At 57.2% G+C, this 21,658-nt stretch overlaps 1 protein-coding gene across 3 annotated transcripts in view; it reads left to right on the forward strand.

The window, feature by feature from the left end:
* Positions 1-21,658, forward strand: part of CARM1 (coactivator associated arginine methyltransferase 1) — a 39,523-nt gene that overhangs the window by 13,488 nt on the left and 4,377 nt on the right. For all 3 annotated transcript variants that reach the window (XM_023245429.2, XM_045045588.1, XM_019824912.3), the window contains exons 2-8: positions 11,256-11,381; positions 12,939-13,045; positions 13,966-14,070; positions 14,955-15,065; positions 16,256-16,433; positions 18,583-18,673; positions 18,853-18,934. In XM_023245429.2, coding sequence (XP_023101197.1) covers positions 11,256-11,381; positions 12,939-13,045; positions 13,966-14,070; positions 14,955-15,065; positions 16,256-16,433; positions 18,583-18,673; positions 18,853-18,934 — 800 coding nt within the window. The remainder of the gene's footprint in view (positions 1-11,255; positions 11,382-12,938; positions 13,046-13,965; positions 14,071-14,954; positions 15,066-16,255; positions 16,434-18,582; positions 18,674-18,852; positions 18,935-21,658) is intronic.

Genomic DNA, 21,658 nt, shown 5'->3' on the forward strand with positions numbered 1-21,658 from the left:
CCCCCCATGGTTGCCTCTCAGACCAGGAGTCTCTTCCATTCTCAGCCCTCCCCATGCTCCTCCCCAGCGTCCCGTCACCCTGTTGCTGGGTGGTTCCGGAAGTTTCCTCCTCAGGGCCCCTCCTGAAGTAGACTCACCTTTTGGATTCTTCAAGCTGCCCCGTAAATCGCCAACCTGCCACCAGTTTGAGCCTTTTCTTGCCCACAGAGGCGGCGTGCTGTTGAGTTACTGTGAATGTTGTCAGCGGAACGAAGGGTGATGCAGTAAACCTGCCTCAAGAAATAAACCGTCCCCCGTTAGTAGCTCCCCGATTTCGGCTCCTCCCGGGGACGTAACCTGGAGGGAGGGGTGCCCCACCCATCCGGTGCTCCCGTAGAAGGGTCCCTGTGAGCATCCCAAGGACCCCCCCTGGAGCTTGTGCGGCCTGAAGCGAAGACAGTTCCCAGCACCGTGTGCCCCTCGTCACTCTCTCCGCCTCGGCCAGATGGCTGCTCCTGTGTCCCCCAGGAGCACCCAGTCGAGCTGGTCCGGTGGCCAGAAGGCCAGAATTCTCTCCGGGACTCCGCTCTTTGCCTCCAGCCAGAATGCCTTGGGGACACGGCGGCCACGGTGGGTGTTTCGTGCCAGTGACCCTGTGTACACATGGGTCTTGGGCTGGACACAAAGGGGGCGGTAGTCCTTATGACAGTCCTGAGCCCTGCAGTGATTTAGCTTCCTAGACACGAAAGCGGAGGCTTAGGGCTGGGGGGTGTGAGGCTCCAGGCGGCAGAGATGGCAGGTGTGATGTGCGCCGCGGTTTTGGGAAAGGTACTTCACCTCGAGGCCTTCCTGGTGCCGGGAGAAGGGCTTCCCCCGCCGGCAGCTGCTGGAATGCAGGCCGGGCAGCCCCTGGCTTAAACCCGAGTCTGCAGGGCCACTGCCCCTCCTCCCTCCCTAACCGGGGGGTGAGCGAGGGCCTGCTCCGGCAGAGTCCCTCGGGGGGCTGATGCCTCCATTCCTACCTTAGAAGGACCCTTCGGTCACAGGCCCCGTTCCCACCACCCTCCCCCTCCAGCAGGCTGAGGGGCGTCGCTGTGATGCCCATTCCCTCTGGGGAGGACCCGGATGATTTGAGTGGCCGCCAGGCCTCCCCTGCTGTCCCGATCGCCTTTTGTCTGGTTATCTCTTGTGTACAGGGTAGAAATTCAAACCATGCAGGAGGATGAGATGTGGAAAGTCCTTGTCTTCTTCCTGCCTGGTCCTGGCCTGTCCCCCACATCACCCGTCATCTTCCGGTGTGACCTTCCCACGTGCATTTTCAGGCACATACAGGCACGCGTGCCCAAGCGTCTCCCTGGAGCCCACTGTCCAGGAGAGGGGGTGCCGGTGCCTCCCTTCCAGAGGCGGCCACTGAGGTCACGTTATCAGTGTTTCTTTCCAGAAAAGCCCCCGGCAGACAGCACTCTTGCTCCCTCCCTCCCTCTGCCCTCAATTTTCTACCTGTGGCTCATAGATTTTACAGCTCGGTCCCCGACAGTGGTCCGGCCAGCCTGACAAGCCAGCGTCTGTGGCCTGTTAGTGGCTACATCTTCAGTCACTCATTCAGTGGGGATTTTGCTTTACAGCTGCTGTGGACGGCCCTGGGTCTGGGGTTGCCTTCACAGACATTGGCAAGTGGGATTATAGGATCAGGCCCCCCAAAGAGCTGGCGGGGCGTTTCTGACAGATTGTCTTGGGAAGAGATTGGGGCTAGGGCCACCTCAGGTGCCTGCGGGGCGGGCTGGGATTCCCCCCCCAGGGCTGGGCTGGGCCAGAGGAACCCAGGGTGACCTCGTGGTCCTCAGACACCCCTGGGCTGGGCAGCTGCGTGGGGCGTCTCCCGGGACAGCACTGGAGGAGAGGGCTTAGGTTACTTGGCTGAGAGGGAGGCCAGGCCGGGTGAGGCTTCCCAGGGTTGGATTTTTTACTGGCACCGATCTGGTGGAGGGTGAAGTGGCCACTCTGGTGACTGAGCACTTCGTACACTTACTACTGTCCACGTTTTCTCACGGGATCTTCATGGCAAGTGTGCGGGGGCGGGGGGCGCGGTGAGTTACCTTCTTTTTATCACCATTTCCAAGATCAGGCTCCCGAGGTCGGGGGTGCAGGCAGGTGGTGCGGCCGTCTGTCAGGCCCTCCACGTGGGTCTTGTCCTCTCATCCCGAGGGCTGTGTCATTATCACTCTGATGGATGAGGAGACGACGGATGAGGTCACACGGCTGGAGAACGGCACGTTTGGCCCTGAACCCTGGTCTTCCTTGGCGCTCGCCATTTTAACCACTGCCCACCTGGAGGGACCGAGAGCGACCGTTTTCCTGTCCTGGCCACAGGGGTGCACGCCACGCAGGAGCAGGGGGAAGCTTCCACCCGCCCCCCCTTTGGAAACTCGGTAAACTGCCACCAGGCCCCGCGGCGGGGACGGGAGCCCCGAGCAGAGGGTTGCTGCCCGGTGGGCTGAGGAACCCGCCTTGCCTTTTCCGCGCCGTCCCCTCCTTCCCACCTACCTTCCTTGACTGTGGAATATTTTTCTCTGGAAGGTGTACAGCCTGTGTTTTGTTTGGCGGCAGGAGGAAGACCTCACATTTGGACGAGCGATTCTACCCCCCCACCCCCCTACGCCCCAAGTCTGCCAAGATAAATAGCTTTAATTAGTCCTCATTTGGTGGCTATGATGGTTTCCCTGCTAGAGAGGCAAGGACTTGGAACGTGGCCCCTTTTCCCCCCGAGCGGGTGGCTGCTTTCCTGCCTTGTCCCGCACCTCTCTGCTCTCCAGGTGGCAGCTCCCCTCCCCTTGCGTGAAGCTGGAAGGTTCCACGGGGGCAGAGTGTAACTCCAGACATTCGTCCTTGTTCCCCTGGGTCCCTCTGACCCAGGTCTGGCCAGCCTGAAGGACCCAGTGACCCTCTGCGTCTTCCATTACTGCTTGCTCCAGGGGGAGGGGGGAGGAGAGCAGGAAGGTCACTGGGCGGTTACCCAGTGCCCGGCGTCTCAGGAAGTGACCTTCCGGAGGCCACATGTGCCGTCGGGGCCTGGACACCTGGACTGTCACGCCATCTGCTTCCTGCCCTTAGGAAAGGAGCCTGGCCTTCTGGACCCCATGCCTCTGGGCCACCCTGCAAGTCAGCACCCCTTGAGTGCCCCCTGGGTCTGGGTGTGCCAGCCACCTGAAGAGCCCAGGGCCCGTGCGTCACTGTGTGTTGGGGAGCACAGGGGCGTTAAATAAGGAGTTGCCATGTGATGGGGGCTCGTCCAAGAATTGCTGGAGGACCGCCAGGAGGAGGTGACGGGGCCACAGGACGAGGGGGGGAAGGGTGTTCTGGATCTCAGGAGGCATGGAGGCCAGAGAGAAGTCTGGCCCATGGTCTAGGGGCAGCGAAGGCCCACATGGCTCGATTGGGGTCGTGGATGAGGTTACAGACATTGACAGGGGCTTGAGAGCCCCGTAAGGAGTTTGTACTTGTTCTAGAAGGCTCTGGGAAGCCATGGAGAGGCCTAAACGGGAGAACGACCACAGCCGATTGGCTCCTCATCTCGAGAGCCACTGGCTTCCCAGCCTTCCTCACCTCCTGCTTGGCCCACAGCTCCTCTAGCCCTATGTCTGTCCCTCAGCTCAGCGCTCAGTCCCTCCAGGTGCTGCCCGTGGCTGTGGGAGCAGCTGGGCCCCTGAGCCTCTCGAGACCCAAATCTGCCTGTCCAGTCTGGAGTCTGTCTCAGCGCCCTCCCTGGCCACAGCTGCACTGTCTTTGTCCCCTCATTCTCCCAGCCGGGACCCTCTGAGAAGCGTGTCTGCCCTACCCTCAGTGCTGCTACCGAACGCTTCTGTTTTTTTTTTCTTTTAAGGTTTATTTATTTTGAGAGAGAGAGAGCGCGTGTGGGTGAGGGGCAGAGGGAGGGGGAGAAGGAGAGACCGAGGACCTCAGGCAGGCTGCGCTGTCAGCACAGAGCCCGATGCAGGGTTCAAACTCACAAACTGTGAGATCATGATCTGAGCCGAAATCAAGAGTAGGACGCTTAACCCTGATACTGAAGACTTGCCATGGATGCCTCCACACTCCAGCTGTGGGGCTCACGATCAGCTCCGTTCTGACACTGTCTGCCTGGGGAGAGTGTCACATCCCACAGGATGGGGGCTCAGTCCCACCAGGCCGTCGTCCTCCACCCCCACTGCCAGTCACAAGTCCGGGTTGTCACCTGTGCGTCTCACCCCCTGGCTGTAGATCTGAGTGAGGTTCCCACGACCCCCTCTTCAGGTTCGATTAATTTGCCAGAGCAGCTCACAGAGCTCAGGGGAAAACAGATCACTCACTGGATCGGTGGCCGGTGTGAAGGATACAACCCAGGAAGAGCCCGACGGAAGGGATGCGCAGGGCAGTGTGGGGACGGGCCGGGGCTTCCATGCCGTCTCCAGGCGCCCCTCTCCCGGCTCCTGCGTGTGTTTACCAGCGGGGAAGCTCTCCGAAGCCCGTCCTTCGGGTTTTATTTTTATGGAGACTTCATTACGCAGGCACGATTGATTAAGTCATTGGCTATTTGGAGGCTTAGGAGGGAGACTGAAAGTTCCAACTGTCTAATTACTCGGTTGGTCCCCCTGGCAACAGGGCTGCATCCTTAGGGGCTTGAAAAGTGACCTCATCGACATAAACTCGAGTGGATGAAAGGGGCTTTGAACGAAATCATGGAAGACGCCTTGTATTGTTCTCATCACTTAGGGCATTCCCAGAGTTTTAGGAGCTTTGTGCCAGATGGTTGGTTTTTGGTTTTGTTTTGTTTTGCTTTGTTTTAGTTTATTTTTGATTATTTTGAGAGAGAGCCTGCACGAGCTGGGGAGGGGCAGAGACGGAGGGAGACAGAGGAACCGAAGCGGGCTCTGCGCTGAGAGCAGAGAGCCCCACGCGGGGCTTGAACTCATGAACCGTGAGATCATGACGAGCTGAAGTGGGACGCTTAACCGACTGAGCCACCCGGGCGCCCCTGCCAGATAGCTGTTTACTGTAAATCACAGTATCGCACGCAGCCCCCTCTGCTCTCTGCTGTCCCATGTGCCTTTTTTCCTCTTGCTGGAGAATTGGTTCCCAGTCTCTTTCCCGGCCTGGGGCAGGTGCCATCTGTAGGCTCCCGTCGCGCCTCTGTTCCCCTGGCGTCAGTGCCCATTACCTGGGGAATGTCCTCACTCTGTTCTCACCCCTTTTGGGACGGGGAGGGCATCTCCACTCCTCGATGTCCGGTGAGCAGATGAGGAAGTGGGTGGGAAGGGGGCTCGGCGCCCAGCCTCTCTGACCCGTAGTCCCAGGCACAAATGCTGGATTCGTCGTCAAGTTTTATTGGCACGCAGCCGCACTCACTCGCTCGCACCAGGTCTGCGGCAGAGAGGATTCGTAGCAGCAGAGACCACACGGCCTGCAAAGCCAAAAACATTTACTCCCTGCTCCTTCACACAGAAGGTTGGCCGTGCCTACTCCAGGAAGCACAGGGATGGCACATCGGTTGGGAGCCCAGACCCTGGAGCCAGTCTACTCTGCCACTCGCTTGCTGTGTGGCCTTGAGCGAGATGCTTAACCTGTCTGAGCCTTGCTTCTTCATCTGAGTGGAACGGTAGATGGCTCTGAGGGGTCCGTGTAAAATGCAGAGCGTGGCACCCGGAAAGTGTTGGTGCCGGTGACATCTCAGCCCTATCCCAGCCTCAGCAAGGCGGGCGCCGGGCCTGGCTCCCCATGGGAACCTGGATTTGTGACCTGGATTTACGGGGGCCTTCCTTCCTGGGGAGCAAGGTGGGGTAGGGAGCAGGCTTCCTACCCCGGGGCTCCCTCCGGCACACCCTGAGCACGCTTGCCCTGTGCTTGTCCCTGGGTATTCTGGCCCCTCAGCCCGTGGCTCCAGAGCCTCGGCTGGACATCCTGCAGCAGGTAGGAGGTCAGTCCGCGGCGCTAGGCCGGGTCCAGGAGCAGGGCAGACACGTTCGTGGCACGATTAATGCTCCCGAGTCCGGCTTGCTTTCCTGCACGCTCCCGCGTGTAGACTCTGCCTTGAGAAAGCTTTTCTGGAGAAGACGGCCCAGTGAGGGGGCCTGTTCCCAGCTCCGCCACCTGATCATATTACTGCAGGGATGAAACCCCGGCTCTGCTGACCTCGATCGGCAGGAACCCAGCACAGCCTCCCGGCCAGCAGCCCTCTCTGTGGTCACCGCCACTTAAATCATCACGGCAGCCTGCTAAGCCCCCATCCCGCTTCCTGTCCCCCACCTCTCTCGGCCGTGTGCACACAGCCCCTGAATCCGCTGGCCGATGTGACGAGGGCAGATTGGCACTCTGGGTTGCTTTCTGGAGGCACCGCGCAGAGTCGCTCCTGTCTCTGCCATGGCTCACCCGGTGATGGCTGGATCAAGGGGTGACTTGAGAGGAAAGAGAGAGACAAGCCTAGCAGGCGGTTTCCTGGTGGACGCAGCCACTCCTTGTGTGTGTGGGCGGGGCGGGGACACCTAATCGCCACTGCTGGGTCCAGGCCCTGGACCTCTTTCCTTTGGCCGGTGGGGGGGAGTGGGGGAGAAGCTTTCTTCCAGGGCCACCCCCTACTACCGTGGAGCCGGCCAGGAGGCACGGTGTGCGTTCTCAGCTCCATCTGGGCACGTGCGACCCTGGGCAGTGAGGAAGCCAGAGCCCCACGTGGGCGGCCCGCTGAGCGCCACCCCACCCATGTCCTGGGGGCCCATCATCCTAGTGAGAGGAGGGGAGAGTGGGCAAAGGGGGAAAGGGGCGCGCAAAGGCCAGGAGCTGGTCCACTGGTGAATGAGGGGTACGGGTCCTGCAGGGCCTCCCAAGAGCCGGGGTTTCTGAGTCTTTTAAATACACGGAAGAATATGATCCAGCTTTTTTTTTTTTTTGATTTGTCAAATATTTACTGAACACCTCCCTCCTGTGTGCCAGGGACTGGCCTGTGGGACGGGCTGTCAGAAAAGACTGGCTCCACGGGCTGTGGTTGCCTCTGCCGTGATGGGACAGGTCGGGCCGCCCTCAGCCCGGGCTCCCTTGGCCACAGGTCCTCGTGGTTGCCTGCCGGGCGCCAGGTTGCAGGGGTGCCTGGGGCAGCTGGTCGGGTTGCCAGGCTGCTCGGTAAACAGAGGCCCTCCTTGGTATGCTTGCTGTTACCCTGGTGCGGCTGGCAGATTGGCCTTATCTCCCGCCCCGGGAGGGACATGGGTGACGGCACCGTGCCAGGGTCCCTTCCTGGGACCCACTTGCAGCCAGACCTGGGAGCCCCCTGTCTGGGGCGGCGCCTGACAGTACGATCTTCTCTCCCGCCTGTGGTCAGGAGGCTGGCCCCCGGCTCTGGAGGTGTGAGGCCGTCTGGCAGAACCCGGGCTGTGGCCCCAGGAGGCCTCCAGGACCTGGGTCCACGCTCAGAGTACACAGGGTGAGAACAAGAGAGCTGGTGAACACCCATAGGCCCTTCATATCTGCATCCACGCATTGAGAAGGTTTTTCTTTTTCTACGGAGATAAAGTTCACATGATATAAAACAAACCGCTTTAGGGATGCCTGGGTGGCTCAGTCAGTTAAGGGTCCGGGTCCGACTCTTGGTTTTGGCTCAGGTCATGGTCTCAGGGTTCATGAGTTCAAGCCCCACATCACGCTCTATGCTAACAGTGTGGAGCCTGCTTGGGATTCTCTCTCTCCCTCTCTTTCTCTGCCCTCCCCGCCACTCGTGCATGTGCACGCTCTCTCTCTCTCTGTCTCAAAATAAGTAAAAAAAAAAAAAAAAAAAAAAAAAAAAAGGTGTACAATTCAGGGGCATTTGGTACATTCGTAATTGTGTGACTACCACCTCTGTCTGGTTCCAAAACATTTCATCACCCCAAAAGGAAACCTTGAATCTATTAAGTGGTCACTCCCCAGGCTCCCTCCCCCGAGCCCCCAACAGCCACCAGTCTGCTTTCTGCCTCGGTGGATTAACTGATTCTGAATGTTTCATATACACGGAATCACTTGTGTGTGACCTTTTGTGTCTGGCTTCTTTCACTCGGCATAACGTTTCTCAAGTTCATCCACGTTGTAGTGCGTGTCAGGACTTCATTTTTTTAAGTTTATTTATTTTTAACGTTTATTATTGAGAGACAGAGAGACACAGAGCGTGAGCAGGGGAGGGGTAGAGAGAGGGGGAGACACAGAGTCCGAGGCAGGCTCCAGGCTCCAGGCTCCGAGATGTCAGCACAGAGCCCGACGCGGGGCTCGAACCCACAAACCGCGAGATCATGACCTGAGCCGAAGTCGGTCGCTCAACCAACTGAGCCACCCAGGCGCCCCTATTTATTATTTTTAGTACTCTCTACACTCAACGTGGGGCTCGAACCCACGACCCCCAGATCAAGAGTTGCTCTCCTGACTGAGCCAGCCAGGCGCCCCAGGACTTCATTCCTTTTTATGGAAGAATAACAGTTCATCCCGTGGACCTGCCACGTTTTGTGTGTCCGTCTGTCAGTGGACGGACATCTGAATTGCTTCTACTTTCGGGTTCTTGCAAATCGTCCCACTTTGAATATTTGCATGCAGGTATTTGTCTGACTGCTTCTTTCAGTTCTTTTGCGTACATCCCCAAGAGTGGGGTTGCTGAGTCAAACGGTAATTTGATGTCTAACATTTGAAAGAACCACCAGACCCCGTTCCCTGGCAGCTGAGTTGTTTCATAGTTTCATGCCCCCACATGCCTCCCAGGGTGTGGGGGTTCCAATTTTTCCGCATCCTTGCCAACACTTGTAATTTTCCCCTATCTGTTTAAAGTTCTAGCCGTCCTAGTGGGTGTGAAGCGGTGTCTCCCTGTGGTTTGATTTGCATGTGCTTGTTAGCCAGTCCTATATCTTCTTCGGAGAAATGTCTGTTCAGGTCCTTTGCCCATTTTTGAATTGGGTTGTTTACCTTTTCGCTGAATGAATTCTTTATATGTTCTGGACACTGAGTTCTTTTCAGGTATATGATTTGTGCATCGTTTCTCCCGTTCTCTAGGTCATCTTCACTTTTTTTATTTTTCTTCATGCTTATTTATTTTTGAGAGAGAGAGAGAGTGCGAGCGATGGGGCGGTGGGGGGGCGGGTGGTTTGCGCAGAAAGAGAGGGAGACACAGAATCCGAGGCAGGCTCCAGGCTGCGAGCTGTCAGCCCAGAGCCCGACGCAGGGCATGAACTCACAGACTGTGAGATCACGACCCAAGCCCAAGTAAGACGCTGAACTGACAGCCACCCGGATGCCCCTTCACTTTCTTGATAGTGTCCTATGATGCACAAAAGTTTTCAGTTCTCATGAAGTTCAGTGTATCTAGTTTTCCTCTTGATACTCTTGCTTTTGATGTCACCTTGAGGAATCTTTTTGCCAAATCCAAGTTCAGGAAGAATTTACCCCTCTGTTTCCTTCCAGGAGTTTTACAGTTTTTAGCTCTTGTACTCAGGTCAGGCTTCATATGTGGTGTGAGGTAGGGATCCAGCTTCATTCTGTTGCGCGTGAACATCCACCTGTCCCTGTACCATTTGCTGAGGAGACCATCTTCCCCCCCATTGAATGCTCTTTGCACCCTTGTTGAAAGACGGGGATGCCTGGCTCTCTCAATCGGAAGAGCATGTGACTCTTAAACCCGGGGTCATGAGTTTGAGCCCCACGTTGGGTATAGAGATTGCTAAGAAAAATGAAAGAGGTCAGTTGATTATAAACATAAGGTTTTAATTTGACTCTGATTCTATTGCGTTGGTCTCTCCTTTGCCAGTACTATTCCATGTTGATCACGGTACCTTCAAAGTAGGTTTGAGATTGGGGAGGGTGAGTCTTTCCACTTTGCTCTTTTTCAAGATGGTTTTGGCTTTCTGGGGCGACGGGGACACTTGGCCACATTGGTACTCGGGCTGCTCTCTGTACGTGTGGTTTGTAGTTGTCTATTTGATGAGCTACTCTAAGGCAAGTTGCAGACGTGACAAGAATTCACTTAGTACTTCCGTTTCTTAGAAGAATGAGGGCGTTATTCTGCGGACCCACATGCTGTCGTCACACGTTTGTCATCTAACCTTGTCACACTAACCGCGGTCCACACTCAGTTTCCCAATGGTCCCTAACAGCTTGTGAAAAGGTTTCATTAGGCTCCAGTTGGGGCACCGGTGGCATTGGGGTCGCATGTTTTTGGTGACCCTCGCTCTGGAAAGGCTCCCCAAAATTCGCCTCTTTCCTGGCATTGCCGCTTTGAGGAGGAGAGCAGGCGTGCTGTCTCGCCGACTGCCCCACGGTCTGGAGCCGTCGCAAGAGGACCAGGGTGGACACTTGTGCCGAGAATGCGACACAGATGCCGTGTCTGTCCCGCCGCACCACACCAGGGCCTCCCGGGCGTGTCGGTTCGGCCTGTTTCTGGTGACGCAAAGTTTCACCGTTTGAGGGCGAAGGAACGAGCGGTAACAGTAATTAGTGGCAGCTCGTGGATGCCGTGCTCGCCGTGTGCCGGGCCCTGTGCCTGCCCCACCGTCAGCCCCATTTGGCAGATGAGAAAACCGAGGCTCAGAGAGGCTAAGTGACCTGCACGAATCACACACCGAGTGGTGCGTGTGGGACACGAACCCGGGCCGTCCGGCTCCCGGGGCCCCGCTTAGACTCACTGCGCCGCCCGAATCCAAGAGGGAAGGGCTCAGGCTCAAGCAGAGGCGCCCCCGGGCATTCTGGCTTGGCTCCCACCCGCCCCTGCCAGCTGGGAGAGCCGGTGATCTCCCCGTGTGACGGGGGCATTGGTGAGTCAATGCCAGACTCGCTCAGCTGGGTTCCCGTAGCCCCCCGACCCTGCCAGGGTGGCCCTGCTCTCGGCCCTCTTCCCACCTCAGCGCCCATTGGGCGAGCGGGGGCCTGGGCACCAGGAGGCGCTCCGTGAGGGAAGGTCCTGGCAGAGGTGCCCCCGGGCCCCGGTGTCTTGCTCGGCCCCACGGCGCCTGGCCACCCCCCACCCCCACCCTCGGCCTCGGTCGCTCTGTGGACAGCGGTCCTCTCCACTCGACATGCTTTGTCCCGTGTCACTGCCGCCCGATCGCCCGTCCCCTCTTCCTCAGTGTGGGCTGGGCAGGCGGGGCACACACGGCAGTGGGCCCGGGGCGGGTTTTATGGAGCCTCAGAAGGAGCAGGGTGGCGGTGGCGGGGACATGACTCGAACAAACTTAGCCCACGGGGAGCCTTGCTCGGCCGGCCCCGGGACCCTTTGGCTCATGCTCCCCTCTCTCCTCTTGCAGACGAAGATGTGTGTGTGTTTAAGTGCTCGGTGTCCCGAGAGACAGAGTGCAGCCGCGTGGGCAAGCAGTCCTTCATAATCACCCTGGGCTGCAACAGCGTCCTCATCCAGTTCGCCACTCCCAATGGTACGTGTCCCTTCCGTCCTGGCGGCACACGGCCGGAGATCCGTCAGCCGTGGCTGGCGGGGGACCTGGAGCCCTGTTCAGTCACGGCCCATCCGTCTGTCCCAGGGAGCCAGCAGAAATTATTCCCATGCGGAGATACGTTCGTGGGAAGAGGACATTCTCTCTGCCTGGAATGCTCCTCCCCAGACCTTCCCTTGCCGAATCATTTGGGTCCTCCTGGGCTCAGCTCTTACCTCCCTTTCTGCAAGAGGCCTGTCCTGACCACCTGGCCTGGGTGCACCCCAGGTCTCCTGGTGGAGCCTGGGGGCGAGTCTGGGGGCAGCGGAGGATGGGAGCGAGACGGAAGCCGAGGCAGGCAGAGCTCTGTTCCGAGCGCGTAGAGAAGCCACGGGAGGGTTCTGTGCGGACCCTGCTCCGGGATCCAAGTGGATGCAGGCGGTTTCCGGTTCCCGAGGAGGGTTTTTAGAGCCCCAGGCGACTGCTGCTGGCTCAGGTGGAGGTCAGCAGCCGAGGTGGTGGGGCGCCTGGGGCTGGAGACCGCTTACTGGTGCAGCAGCCAGGCCTGGTCACCGCAGGTGATGTCGGTGATCCTGGTGGCCGGGCTGGGAGAGTCGAGGTGGAGAAGCTGCCCGCCCTCTGCCGCCAGCCCCCCACCCCACCCCCGCAGCAGTCCCGGTGCCCCCGGTGGAAGAGGAAGCCGGATGGGGTGGAAGGAGCCAGGTGACTGACCCCCTCCACCGCAGGAGGCAGTCTTACGCCCCGTTTCTTTCTTTACTTACGTAAATCACCCGAAGTCTAAATCACCACCCCAGGGGTGAGCAGTGGGAGCTGGTGTCAATCTAGTCTTTTCCGACGCCATGAATATTTATAGTTGGCTTTTTTCCCTTTTAATTCCACCAGTTTTTTAAATGGAGGTAAAGTACACATAACAGACATTTAACGTCTTAACCCTTTCTGGGCGTAGAGCCCGGGGGCACCGCGCGAGCTCCCACCGTTGTCGCCCCATCCGCCTCCAGGACTTTTTCAGCTTCCCAAACTGCAGATTTTAATTTTTTAAGAGCTCGCCTTAGAAATCTGCTCTACTTTTAAGGCACTGGGTTAAAATACGCCTGACAAAATTTACCCTCTTAACCATTTTTACGTGTACAGTTCAGGTTGTTAAATACATTTACTGCTGGGTAGCCGCCCACACCCTCCCAGTCGGCCCCACACAGACCCTGTAGGGGTGCTTGCGGTTCCTGGGCTCGGGCCAGTCTGTGAGGTTTTTACCCTGGCTCAGCGGGCGCGTGTCCTCCCGAGGCTTCAGCCAGGCTCGTCGGCCCCACCGGCCGCGCAGAGCACACACACACACGCTCCCCGCCCCCGACTGCAAAATCCCGGCCTCGTGCCGGCCACCAAGAGGCAGGGTTTGGCTGCCCTTCTTCGTGAATTTCAGCACTGGTTTGGGGACAAAGAGATCACCAAGCACGCATGCTCAAACTAGGAGAGTCGGGGTGTGCACGTAGATGGAACCCCACCCCCGAGATGCCCACCGATGACCTGGCCTCCCCCTTCCAGACTTCTGTTCCTTCTATAACATCCTGAAAACCTGTCGGGGCCACACCCTGGAGCGGTCGGTGTTCAGCGAGCGCACAGAGGAGTCCTCCGCCGTGCAGTATTTCCAGGTGGGTACGCGTCACCCCCGACCAGGCTGCCGCCACCGGGTGGGCAGCAAAGGGCAGGCCCACCTGGGTTCTCGTCCTGGCTCTGCCCCTTACTAGCCACGTAGCCTCGGGCAGGTTTCCTTCGCCTGCTGGGCCTCAGTTTCCTCATCTGTGAAACGGAGATGCCAGGGTCTGCCTAGGAGGGTTGCTGGAGGAATTGAGTGCAGGTGAAGCTCAGGTTCACAGGCGTTTTGAGTAACAGTAGCACAGTTACCACGTACCGAACAGGCATTGGTCTGAGCGCTTTTACACCTGCAGATGCACTGACCCTCCCAACAACCCTAGGAGGTAAGTACTATTATTGTCCCCATTTTACAGATGAGAAAACTGAGGCTCAGAGAGGTTAAGTGACTTGCTCCAAGTCACACAGCTATTATGCAACAGAGCCAAGATGGGAAGCCAGGTCTGCCTGATGCCAAAGCCTGTGCCCCTGCCCAGGTGCCACGCTGCCTCCCGATCGCCCGTTGTCTTACAGAGAGACCCCGCAGCACCTCACCCGCCTGGCGCTCTGAGTTCTAGGGTTCTGTCTGTTCTACACCTCTGCTTCGTTGGGGACCCTAAGATGGGGCAGGCGGCCCCCAATCCCAGAACCCCTCCTGTGGCAAATTCTCCTGGGTGGCTCCCAGGTCTGGGCAGCACCCGGCTGCACACGTTGGCCACGGTGATGGTGGCGGTGACCCTCCTGGGGGCTGCCTGAGGCTTCCCACTCCCTTTCCCGGAGCGGCCGGCAGCTGCCAGCGGGGTCTGGGTCGGTAGAGGGGGTGCAGCCTCCCAAGGGAGGTTTGCGCCCACGGTGGGCCCTCCTGTGTCGCAGGGCCAGCCAGGGCCACGGTCGTCTGTGCCGCCGCGTGCCCTGTGCCATTGGCGTGTCTCTGTTCCAGTTTTACGGCTACCTGTCCCAGCAGCAGAACATGATGCAGGACTACGTGCGGACAGGCACCTACCAGCGCGCCATCCTGCAGAACCACACGGACTTCAAGGACAAGGTGAGCGGGCCTGGCCAGGGGAGCGGCTGCTTTCCTCCCCCCTCCCCTGGGCCCCTCCGCCCAGGCTCCAGGTCCCCCGCGCTCTGTCGGTTGTCTCCGGTTGTGTTTTTCTTTGCTCGTTGATTTCATCTTTAATTTTTTCGGATCACAAGAGCAAAGTCTGCTTTTTGTGAAAACCCAGTGTGTGTAATGTAGGCGCACAAAGCCTCTGTCATTCACCTCCAGAGCCAACAGTAAGGGTTTTTTCCAGATTTCCCCCTATGCGTGCATCGGCGTATATAATCTAGAATTGATTAATTAACGAATTTACAAAATAGGATCTTATTCTGTGTACTCCTCCTGCAGAAAGCCTTTCCCCCCCATAACGAGAGGTCTTGGGACAGGCCAGTAAGTCACGCGGATGTACTGTCACTTGTCTGGTTATTTTCTTAGTCGCTTTTAAAATCTTTTTACTGTTACCGAGTAGCATAGACTCGTGACTAAAAAGAAAGAGGGGCTCCTGGCTGCACTTAGTGAGGGCTCATCCCCAGAGAAGCAGTAGGCGTGCTGCCTGCGTAGACTGATGGTTGCCCAAACCGGTCCTTTCTGAATCCGCCCTGAGGGCGTGTAATGGTCTTAACATCCTAGCAGTCTTCAGAAATCCTGCTCTGCCGCCTTCGGACTCCAGCTAGGGGCGCCCACGTGCTCCAGCCCCGGGGGGGGGGGGGGGGGGGGGGGGGGGGGGGGGGGCGGCCGGCCTGTGTTGCTGGGATGCGGGCCGAAGGGCACGGAGCACACTCGGCAGGGAGGGTCCTGCGGGGAGCGAGCGCCGGGGGACGTGCACATCCGTTAGGTCACCCTCGCTTCACTAGTGTCCGCTTCTCACTGCCCCCTTCCTCCTCCAGATCGTTCTGGACGTGGGCTGTGGCTCTGGCATCCTCTCGTTTTTCGCCGCCCAGGCCGGGGCGAGGAAGATCTACGCGGTGGAGGCCAGCACCATGGCCCAGCACGCAGAGGTGAGCGGCCCACGGGGACCCCAGCTTGTCCTCGAGCTCTGTTCCGGCCTGGGGAAGCTGGCCCCGCTGGGAGACTTGACCCCCACATCCGGGGAGCCCGGGCGCAGCGCTTCTCTGTTCTGGTCTCTTGTCTCCCGGAACCACGGGTCGACGGGCTTGCTGGACGGGAGGCGGTGTGTGCCCTCCGTGACGGGGTCGGAGCCAGCTCGGAGCTCTTCAGAGGGGGGACGGCCTCTTGCCCCCGGGGGGCAGCTTGTGCGGTCACACGGACCAGGGTGGGATCGCGGCCCCGCTCCGAGCCCCACTCCCCGCCTCTGTGGAGTGTGGGTAACAGCAAGCTTTCCTTTCGTTTATGCTGTCGTTTTCTCGTTTCGTTTTCCGTGCGTTGAAACCTTCGTTCACGAGGTTCAGAACCGAAACGCTGCGAAGGGTTAACTGCGAGGCTACCTCCCTCCCCCACCCCGCCTCCCAACTGCCTGGCCCCCCACTCTGGAGCGAGGGAGACCTGTCGGGGGGGGGCTCTCAGGGCCGCCCCGGGGCTCCGAAAGCCGGCCTGCGTCCTCTGACCGCACACTGCCACGTTGCCGTGCTCCGGCCCCCCGTGCCGCGTGCCTGGGACTGTCCGTGTCCCCACGTAAAGAGCTCCCTCACCCTCTCGAGTGGCTGCCAGGCATCCCTTCGCCCCGGGGACCGTTGTCCGTTTAGATGCAGCTGGGCTGTCATCGACCTTTGGGCCGCTTCGGTCTTCGCAGTGCAAACACGTGCTCTGCTGAACCCCCCACGCTCTGTCCCCTCTCGTGTGCGGTGACGTGTGTAGGACACGTTCTTAGCACTGGAGTCCCCGGGTTGGAGGGTGTGTCCGAGTTTAGCTTTGGTGGCTGTAGCAAAGCCTCCTCGTCCTGCCTGCTCCCATCAGCTGTTGTCCTCGAAGGGTGGAGGTGACATCGGGGGACCAGGGAGCCGCGGCAGGAAAGGCCCCGAGAGAGGGCCGAGGTTGCCGTGAGCTACTCATGGGCCGTGGCTGGCAGCGGCTGTGGCTGGAATGCTGACGAGAGAGGCGGGGGTTTGGTGGCCGTGCGTGGGTGGAAGCCTGCCCCCGAGAGGAAGGGTCTGGTGACGACTCATGGTGTGGCCGGGTGCGGGGACCCCCATGACGCCTCTGGGCCCCCCGCCCCCCCACGCGCCCGCAGGTCTTGGTGAAGAGTAACAACCTCACTGAGCGCATCGTGGTCATCCCCGGGAAGGTGGAGGAAGTCTCGCTCCCCGAGCAGGTGGACATCATCATCTCGGAGCCCATGGGCTACATGCTCTTCAACGAGCGCATGCTCGAGAGCTACCTCCACGCCAAGAAATACCTGAGGCCGGGGGGTGAGTGTCCTTGCCGGCGCAGGTGGCTGCCACAGGGGGTCCCGCCGCAGGGCCCCTGGCTGCTGCTCAGTTGGTACCATTGTGATTCTGTGCCCTGCCTGCCTGCCTTGGCAGCCTGGGGTGCCGGGGGCATCCGGGCCTTTACCCCCAGTCCCTGGCCCACCCCCGCCGGCCGTGGCTGCAGGGGTGCGGGGCCAGACCTCCGCCTGCCCTGCCCCCGGACAGCCTCCGGGCCGCCTCTGCTGTCTTAGGTCCTGTGTCGCGGGGACAGTATCTAGCTGGGAGTGGGGGTTGTGGCAGGTGCAGAAGGTACTCTGTGCTGGGCACCTTCCCGAGGAGCCAGCCTTCCGTCTTCGTTCCTGGCGCCACAGACCTCATCCTGGCGTGACAGGCCCCTGAGCTCCGCCGAGCCAGGGAGACGAAGGAGGGAGTTCGTGTGCGTGAGAGAGTGGGCTGGGGGTTCTCGAGCGTCAGGGAGCCGCTGTCTGGCCTGCCCTTCTGTGGCCTCCTGTCTGTGTCGCTGTGCCTGCCTGTCCGCACACCGGGGTCGCAGGCTGTTCATACTTACGCATGTCCCTGGGGTTTATGTGCACGGCCTGGAACGTCTGCTGGTATTTCTGTTTCCGTTCATGGTTTGTGTGTGTGTTTTGAGTATCTCTGTGCAAGCAAGGGGTTGTGCGCACGTGTGGGTGTGTGTGGCACAGGGGGACCCTGGCCAGGGCAGCGGCCGTGGGACAGAACACGGGAAGCTGGTGGACTGGCAGGCCTCGTGGGGGCCAGGGGGTGGGTGGTTCTGTGGGGGAAACACCTGCTTTGGTCCTCTGGCCTCCCTGGGTCTGGGCTGCAGGGACTGGCCTCAGGCTGTACTCCCGCCGCTGGGGGCTGTGTTACGGGTGCGCGTGTGGGAAGCCAGGCTGCCTGCGGGGGCGGGGGGGGGGGGGGGGAGGTGCCGGTGTCCTGGACCCCCTCTCCTCCCTTCCTGTCCTGTAGGAGAGACTGAGCTAGCCGGGGGTGGTGCCCCAGCGGAATGGGCTCCTCCTCATGGGGCACGAGCACAGAGGGGGCGTCAGGCTCCGGCGGACGGCCCGCCCGTGACGAGGCTACGGGCCGGGCCGGCCGCACTGCCCTCCTGCCCCCAGCCTGCGTGTCTTCATCCGTCCCAACGTGCTCTTCAGTGGATTGAAGGGAATCCTCTCTCCAGCCACATACGTTTAGGCGCCTCCGGAGCAGGGGCACTTTCCCATAACGCCCTTGGGGGCTGGCAGTCTCCTCCTGGCCACGTGGCCTGGAGCGTGGCCTCCGAGCCAAAGTCAGGCATCTCCCCCGCCCCATCCCGGTGGCTGTAGCTGAGCCTTCTAGCTGGAAGAGGAGGCAGATTCCTGCCAGTGCCTCAGGGCCCCCCTCTCCTGCATGGAAGGAGGGAGGGACGCCCACATCTGGAGGCCAGGTGACCTGGGGCCCTAGACTACCCCAGGGGGGTGGGGCCTCCCAAGCCCTGGCTCTCTCTGCCACTGACTGGGACTCCTCCGTCTGTTTGTGGAGTCACACGGAGGGAGGACCGTGGCCGACCCCCCTTCCCGTGTCAGCCCACGTGCCAGACCAGGGTGGCCAAGTGGCTCACCTGTTTGCCAGAGGCCGAGATTCAGCTGAACCCCCCCACCTAGCCTCTAGCCTCATCTGAGGCGCTGACGGCATATTCTAGGGCTTGCCTTCGCCCCGTCCAGAGTGCTTTGCTTCGCTTTCCCTGGCTGCGCACCTGTCCATGGACAGCAGCACTCGAGAGGCACCACCTGGCTGGCTGAGCAGGGACCCGGAGGCCTGGCTGCACCCCAGGCACCACTTGCTTACCCCCCGGGGCTTTGGCAGGTGCCTTCCCACCTCCCAGCCCTGGGAATGGAACACAAGGACAGGCCTTCCTGCTTCCCTGGCTGGCCGGCCAAGTTTCACGAGACCGTGCACGTCAAGTGCTCATCTTGGCCAGTGGCAGAGACGGTGCTCCGTATCTTTGTGCCGCACGAATGCACAAATGAATGAATGAGAGGCTGGGAAGTCCCAGGCTGGGGGATCCAGGGGCCATTTGGAAGCTCTGCCAGGTGCTTTGGGATGTTCCACCCTGACGTCAGCACCCCTCCCTGCCCCCCACTCCCAGGAAACATGTTCCCCACCATTGGTGACGTCCATCTGGCACCCTTCACGGATGAACAGCTCTACATGGAGCAGTTCACCAAGGCCAACTTCTGGTGAGTGTGACCTGGGTGTCCTGCCTTCTCAGGGATGGCCCCTTCTCTTTTTTTCCGCATCCTCAGTAGGACCCGAAAGACTTGGGCTGGTTGAGGGCCAGCTGGGAGAGAAGGCAGCCTGCCCCACCTGTCTCTCCTGCTACTGGTAACCTTGCTGTGGGAATTGGGGCTTTCTGCAGGTACCAGCCATCCTTCCATGGAGTGGACCTGTCAGCCCTCCGAGGCGCTGCAGTGGACGAGTATTTCCGGCAGCCTGTGGTGGTAAGTGGGGCATTCAAGGCGCTATCACAGTTGGCACCAGGCATGGCCCTCCTCTGGGGTGACAAGAGGGGGGCATGGGCTTTCCTGTTAGGTCTTGTGCAAGCTCTGCAGCCCTAGGAAAGCCGCCCCCCCTCTCTGAGCTCTTGCTTTTGCTGCTACACAGAGCTCTCACACAGGGGTTGTTGGGAATAAAGTGGCAATGCGTGTAGAGTGCTTTAACACACAGTAAGCGTGCAATACATGCAAACTGCTGTTAGATGAATTGATTCTTGGTGAACTGATTTTGATTGATGTTAATTGAGATTTTTGAACTGATCTATAGACCCATGGTTCAAAAATCATAAAAGTATAAACTGAAAGCCTACAGGCAAACAGTATTTCTTAGATATATTTTCAGAAGTTTTATATCTAAATGTGCCTATACAAATACACACACACACACACACACACACACACACACACACACAGTCTTCTTTTTCTCTCAAAATATAGCATGATCAGCAAACTAGTTTATTTCTGTGTTCAGAGAACATACACTGTATGATTTCAGTCCTTTGAAATTTGTTGACAGTTGCTTCATGCCCACTATGTGATCTCTTTTGGTTAATGTTCTCTCTGTACTTGAAAAAAATATGTTTATCAGTTGAGAAGAATGTTGTATTAAGAATTAGGTCACGTTAGTTAATCATATTGGTCAAATCCTGCCTACCTCTACTGAAATGGGGCGGCGGGGGGGGGGGAGGTTGGGATCTGCTTTTCCTATCACTGATTGTAGATTTTTTTTCCATTTCTGAGTTTTGGCTTTATGTTTTTTGGCGTTGTGTTATTAGGTGCATACAGATTTAGGACTGTTGTATCTTCCTGTTGCATTGATCCTTTTATCACTATAAAAAGGGTTCCTTTTTTTTCCTCAAGTAGTACAGGTTGGCCTAAAATATATATTTTTTTCTTTTTCCTGATAGTTTAGCTACTCTTGCCTTCTTTTGGTTAATCTTTGTACAGTATGTTTTTTTCTTTCCACTTTCAACCTTTTTGTGTCCTTATTACTTAACGTTTGTCTCATGTAAGCAGCATGTATTTTGCATTTGTTTTTTAGTCAGATTGACCTTTTATTTTTGTCTTTCAATTACAACATTGAGACCATTTTACATTTAATGTAATTACTGATCTTTGTGGGTCTAAATTTGTCATCTTTTTCCCTTTATCCTGAATGTTCTTTTAAACTGTTTTGTTATTTTTTGCATTAATAAGGTTACATTATTTCCCCGCACTTGATGTCTTTCACTAGTTTTTGGAGACTCTTGGGCACTGTCTTTTTAAGCACTACCTCTGCCCCATTCTCTTTCTCCTTCCATCCTTTTTTCTCTGCTTCATTTTCACATTTCCTACTGATCCGTCTTCCAGTTCTAATCTTCTCTTTGCCATTTAAGCTGATTTTCTAATTCTTAATTTCAGTACTAAGATCTCATTTTGCTTATTTTTTTAAATTTTAGTTCTCTGAAATACATTTTTTTCTACCTTTTTTCTTGTACATACTGTAAATCTTTGGTCACTTTCACTATCTGGGTGTTCAGTGTATTTGTTTTTTGTTTATATTCTCTTAGTTTTTGGTCCTCATTCTCTTGTTCTGTTTCTTGGTATGCCTGGTCATTGGATACCAGAATGAAAAATTATAGAGGCTCTGGATGATGTCTTTCCTTCCAAGTATTTGTTTTTCTTCAGGCAGTTAGCCATATGTAGATAGATCACCTTGGTCCTATAAGGCACTCGATATATTTAGAGGCTGCTTTTCAGACTTGACTTTGCTGGTCTACTTCTAGCTTTCCCTGTAAGACAGGCCGTGGTTTTCAAGCATTTTGGTCTCAGTGACCTGTTTTACATTTTTTTAGCCTGTTTACATTCTTAAAAATGGAGGATCCCAAAGAGCTTTTGTTAGTGTTTTAGCTATTGATATACTGCCAATATCTCTTGGTATTAAAAATTAAGCCCAACAAATTAAAAAATATATATTTATTTAAAAATAACAATAAGCTCGGGGCGCCTGGGTGGCTCAGTCGGTTGGGCATCCGACTTTGGCTCAGGTCATGATCTCGCAGTCCATGAGTTCGAGCCCCACATCGGGCTCTGTGCTGACAGCTCAGAGCCTGGAGCCTGTTTCAGATTCTGTGTCTCCCTCTCTCTGACCCTCCCCCATTCATGCTCTGTCTCTCTCTGCCTCAAAAATAAATAAACGTAAAAAAAAAATTTTTTTTGTAAATAAAAAAAAATAAGCTCATTACAGGTTACCATAAATAGCATTTTTAAGGGAAAAAAAAACTATTTTCCAAAACTTTTCAGCGAGAACAGTTGGGATTTTTTAGTTTGTAAGTCTCTTTAATGTCTGGCTTCATAGAAGACAGTTGGATTCTGCTTCTGTGTTCAATCGGTTGTGTTTATCACAGGTGAGTGAACCCAAGAAAAAGGCAGAAAACATCTTAGTATTATGAAAATAGCTTTGACCTTGGGAGTGCTCTGGAAGAGACTACATTTGGAGAACTGCTGCTTTAGGGCCTCGCCTGCAGTGGTCTCCATGTAACCACGGTGGGTGCCCCATGGCGGGCGGGGTCCTTCGTCCCACCCTCCCAGCACCAGTATGCACCTGAGCCTTTTCTTACTTTTTCAGTGTCTTATAAGTGGCTTTCTGCTTTGTTTCTTTGTCTCTGAGCCCCGCCCCTCCACACAGCT

Source organism: Felis catus, chromosome A2, assembly GCF_018350175.1.
Source record: "Felis catus isolate Fca126 chromosome A2, F.catus_Fca126_mat1.0, whole genome shotgun sequence".
In the NCBI taxonomy this organism is placed as follows: domain Eukaryota; kingdom Metazoa; phylum Chordata; class Mammalia; order Carnivora; family Felidae; genus Felis; species Felis catus.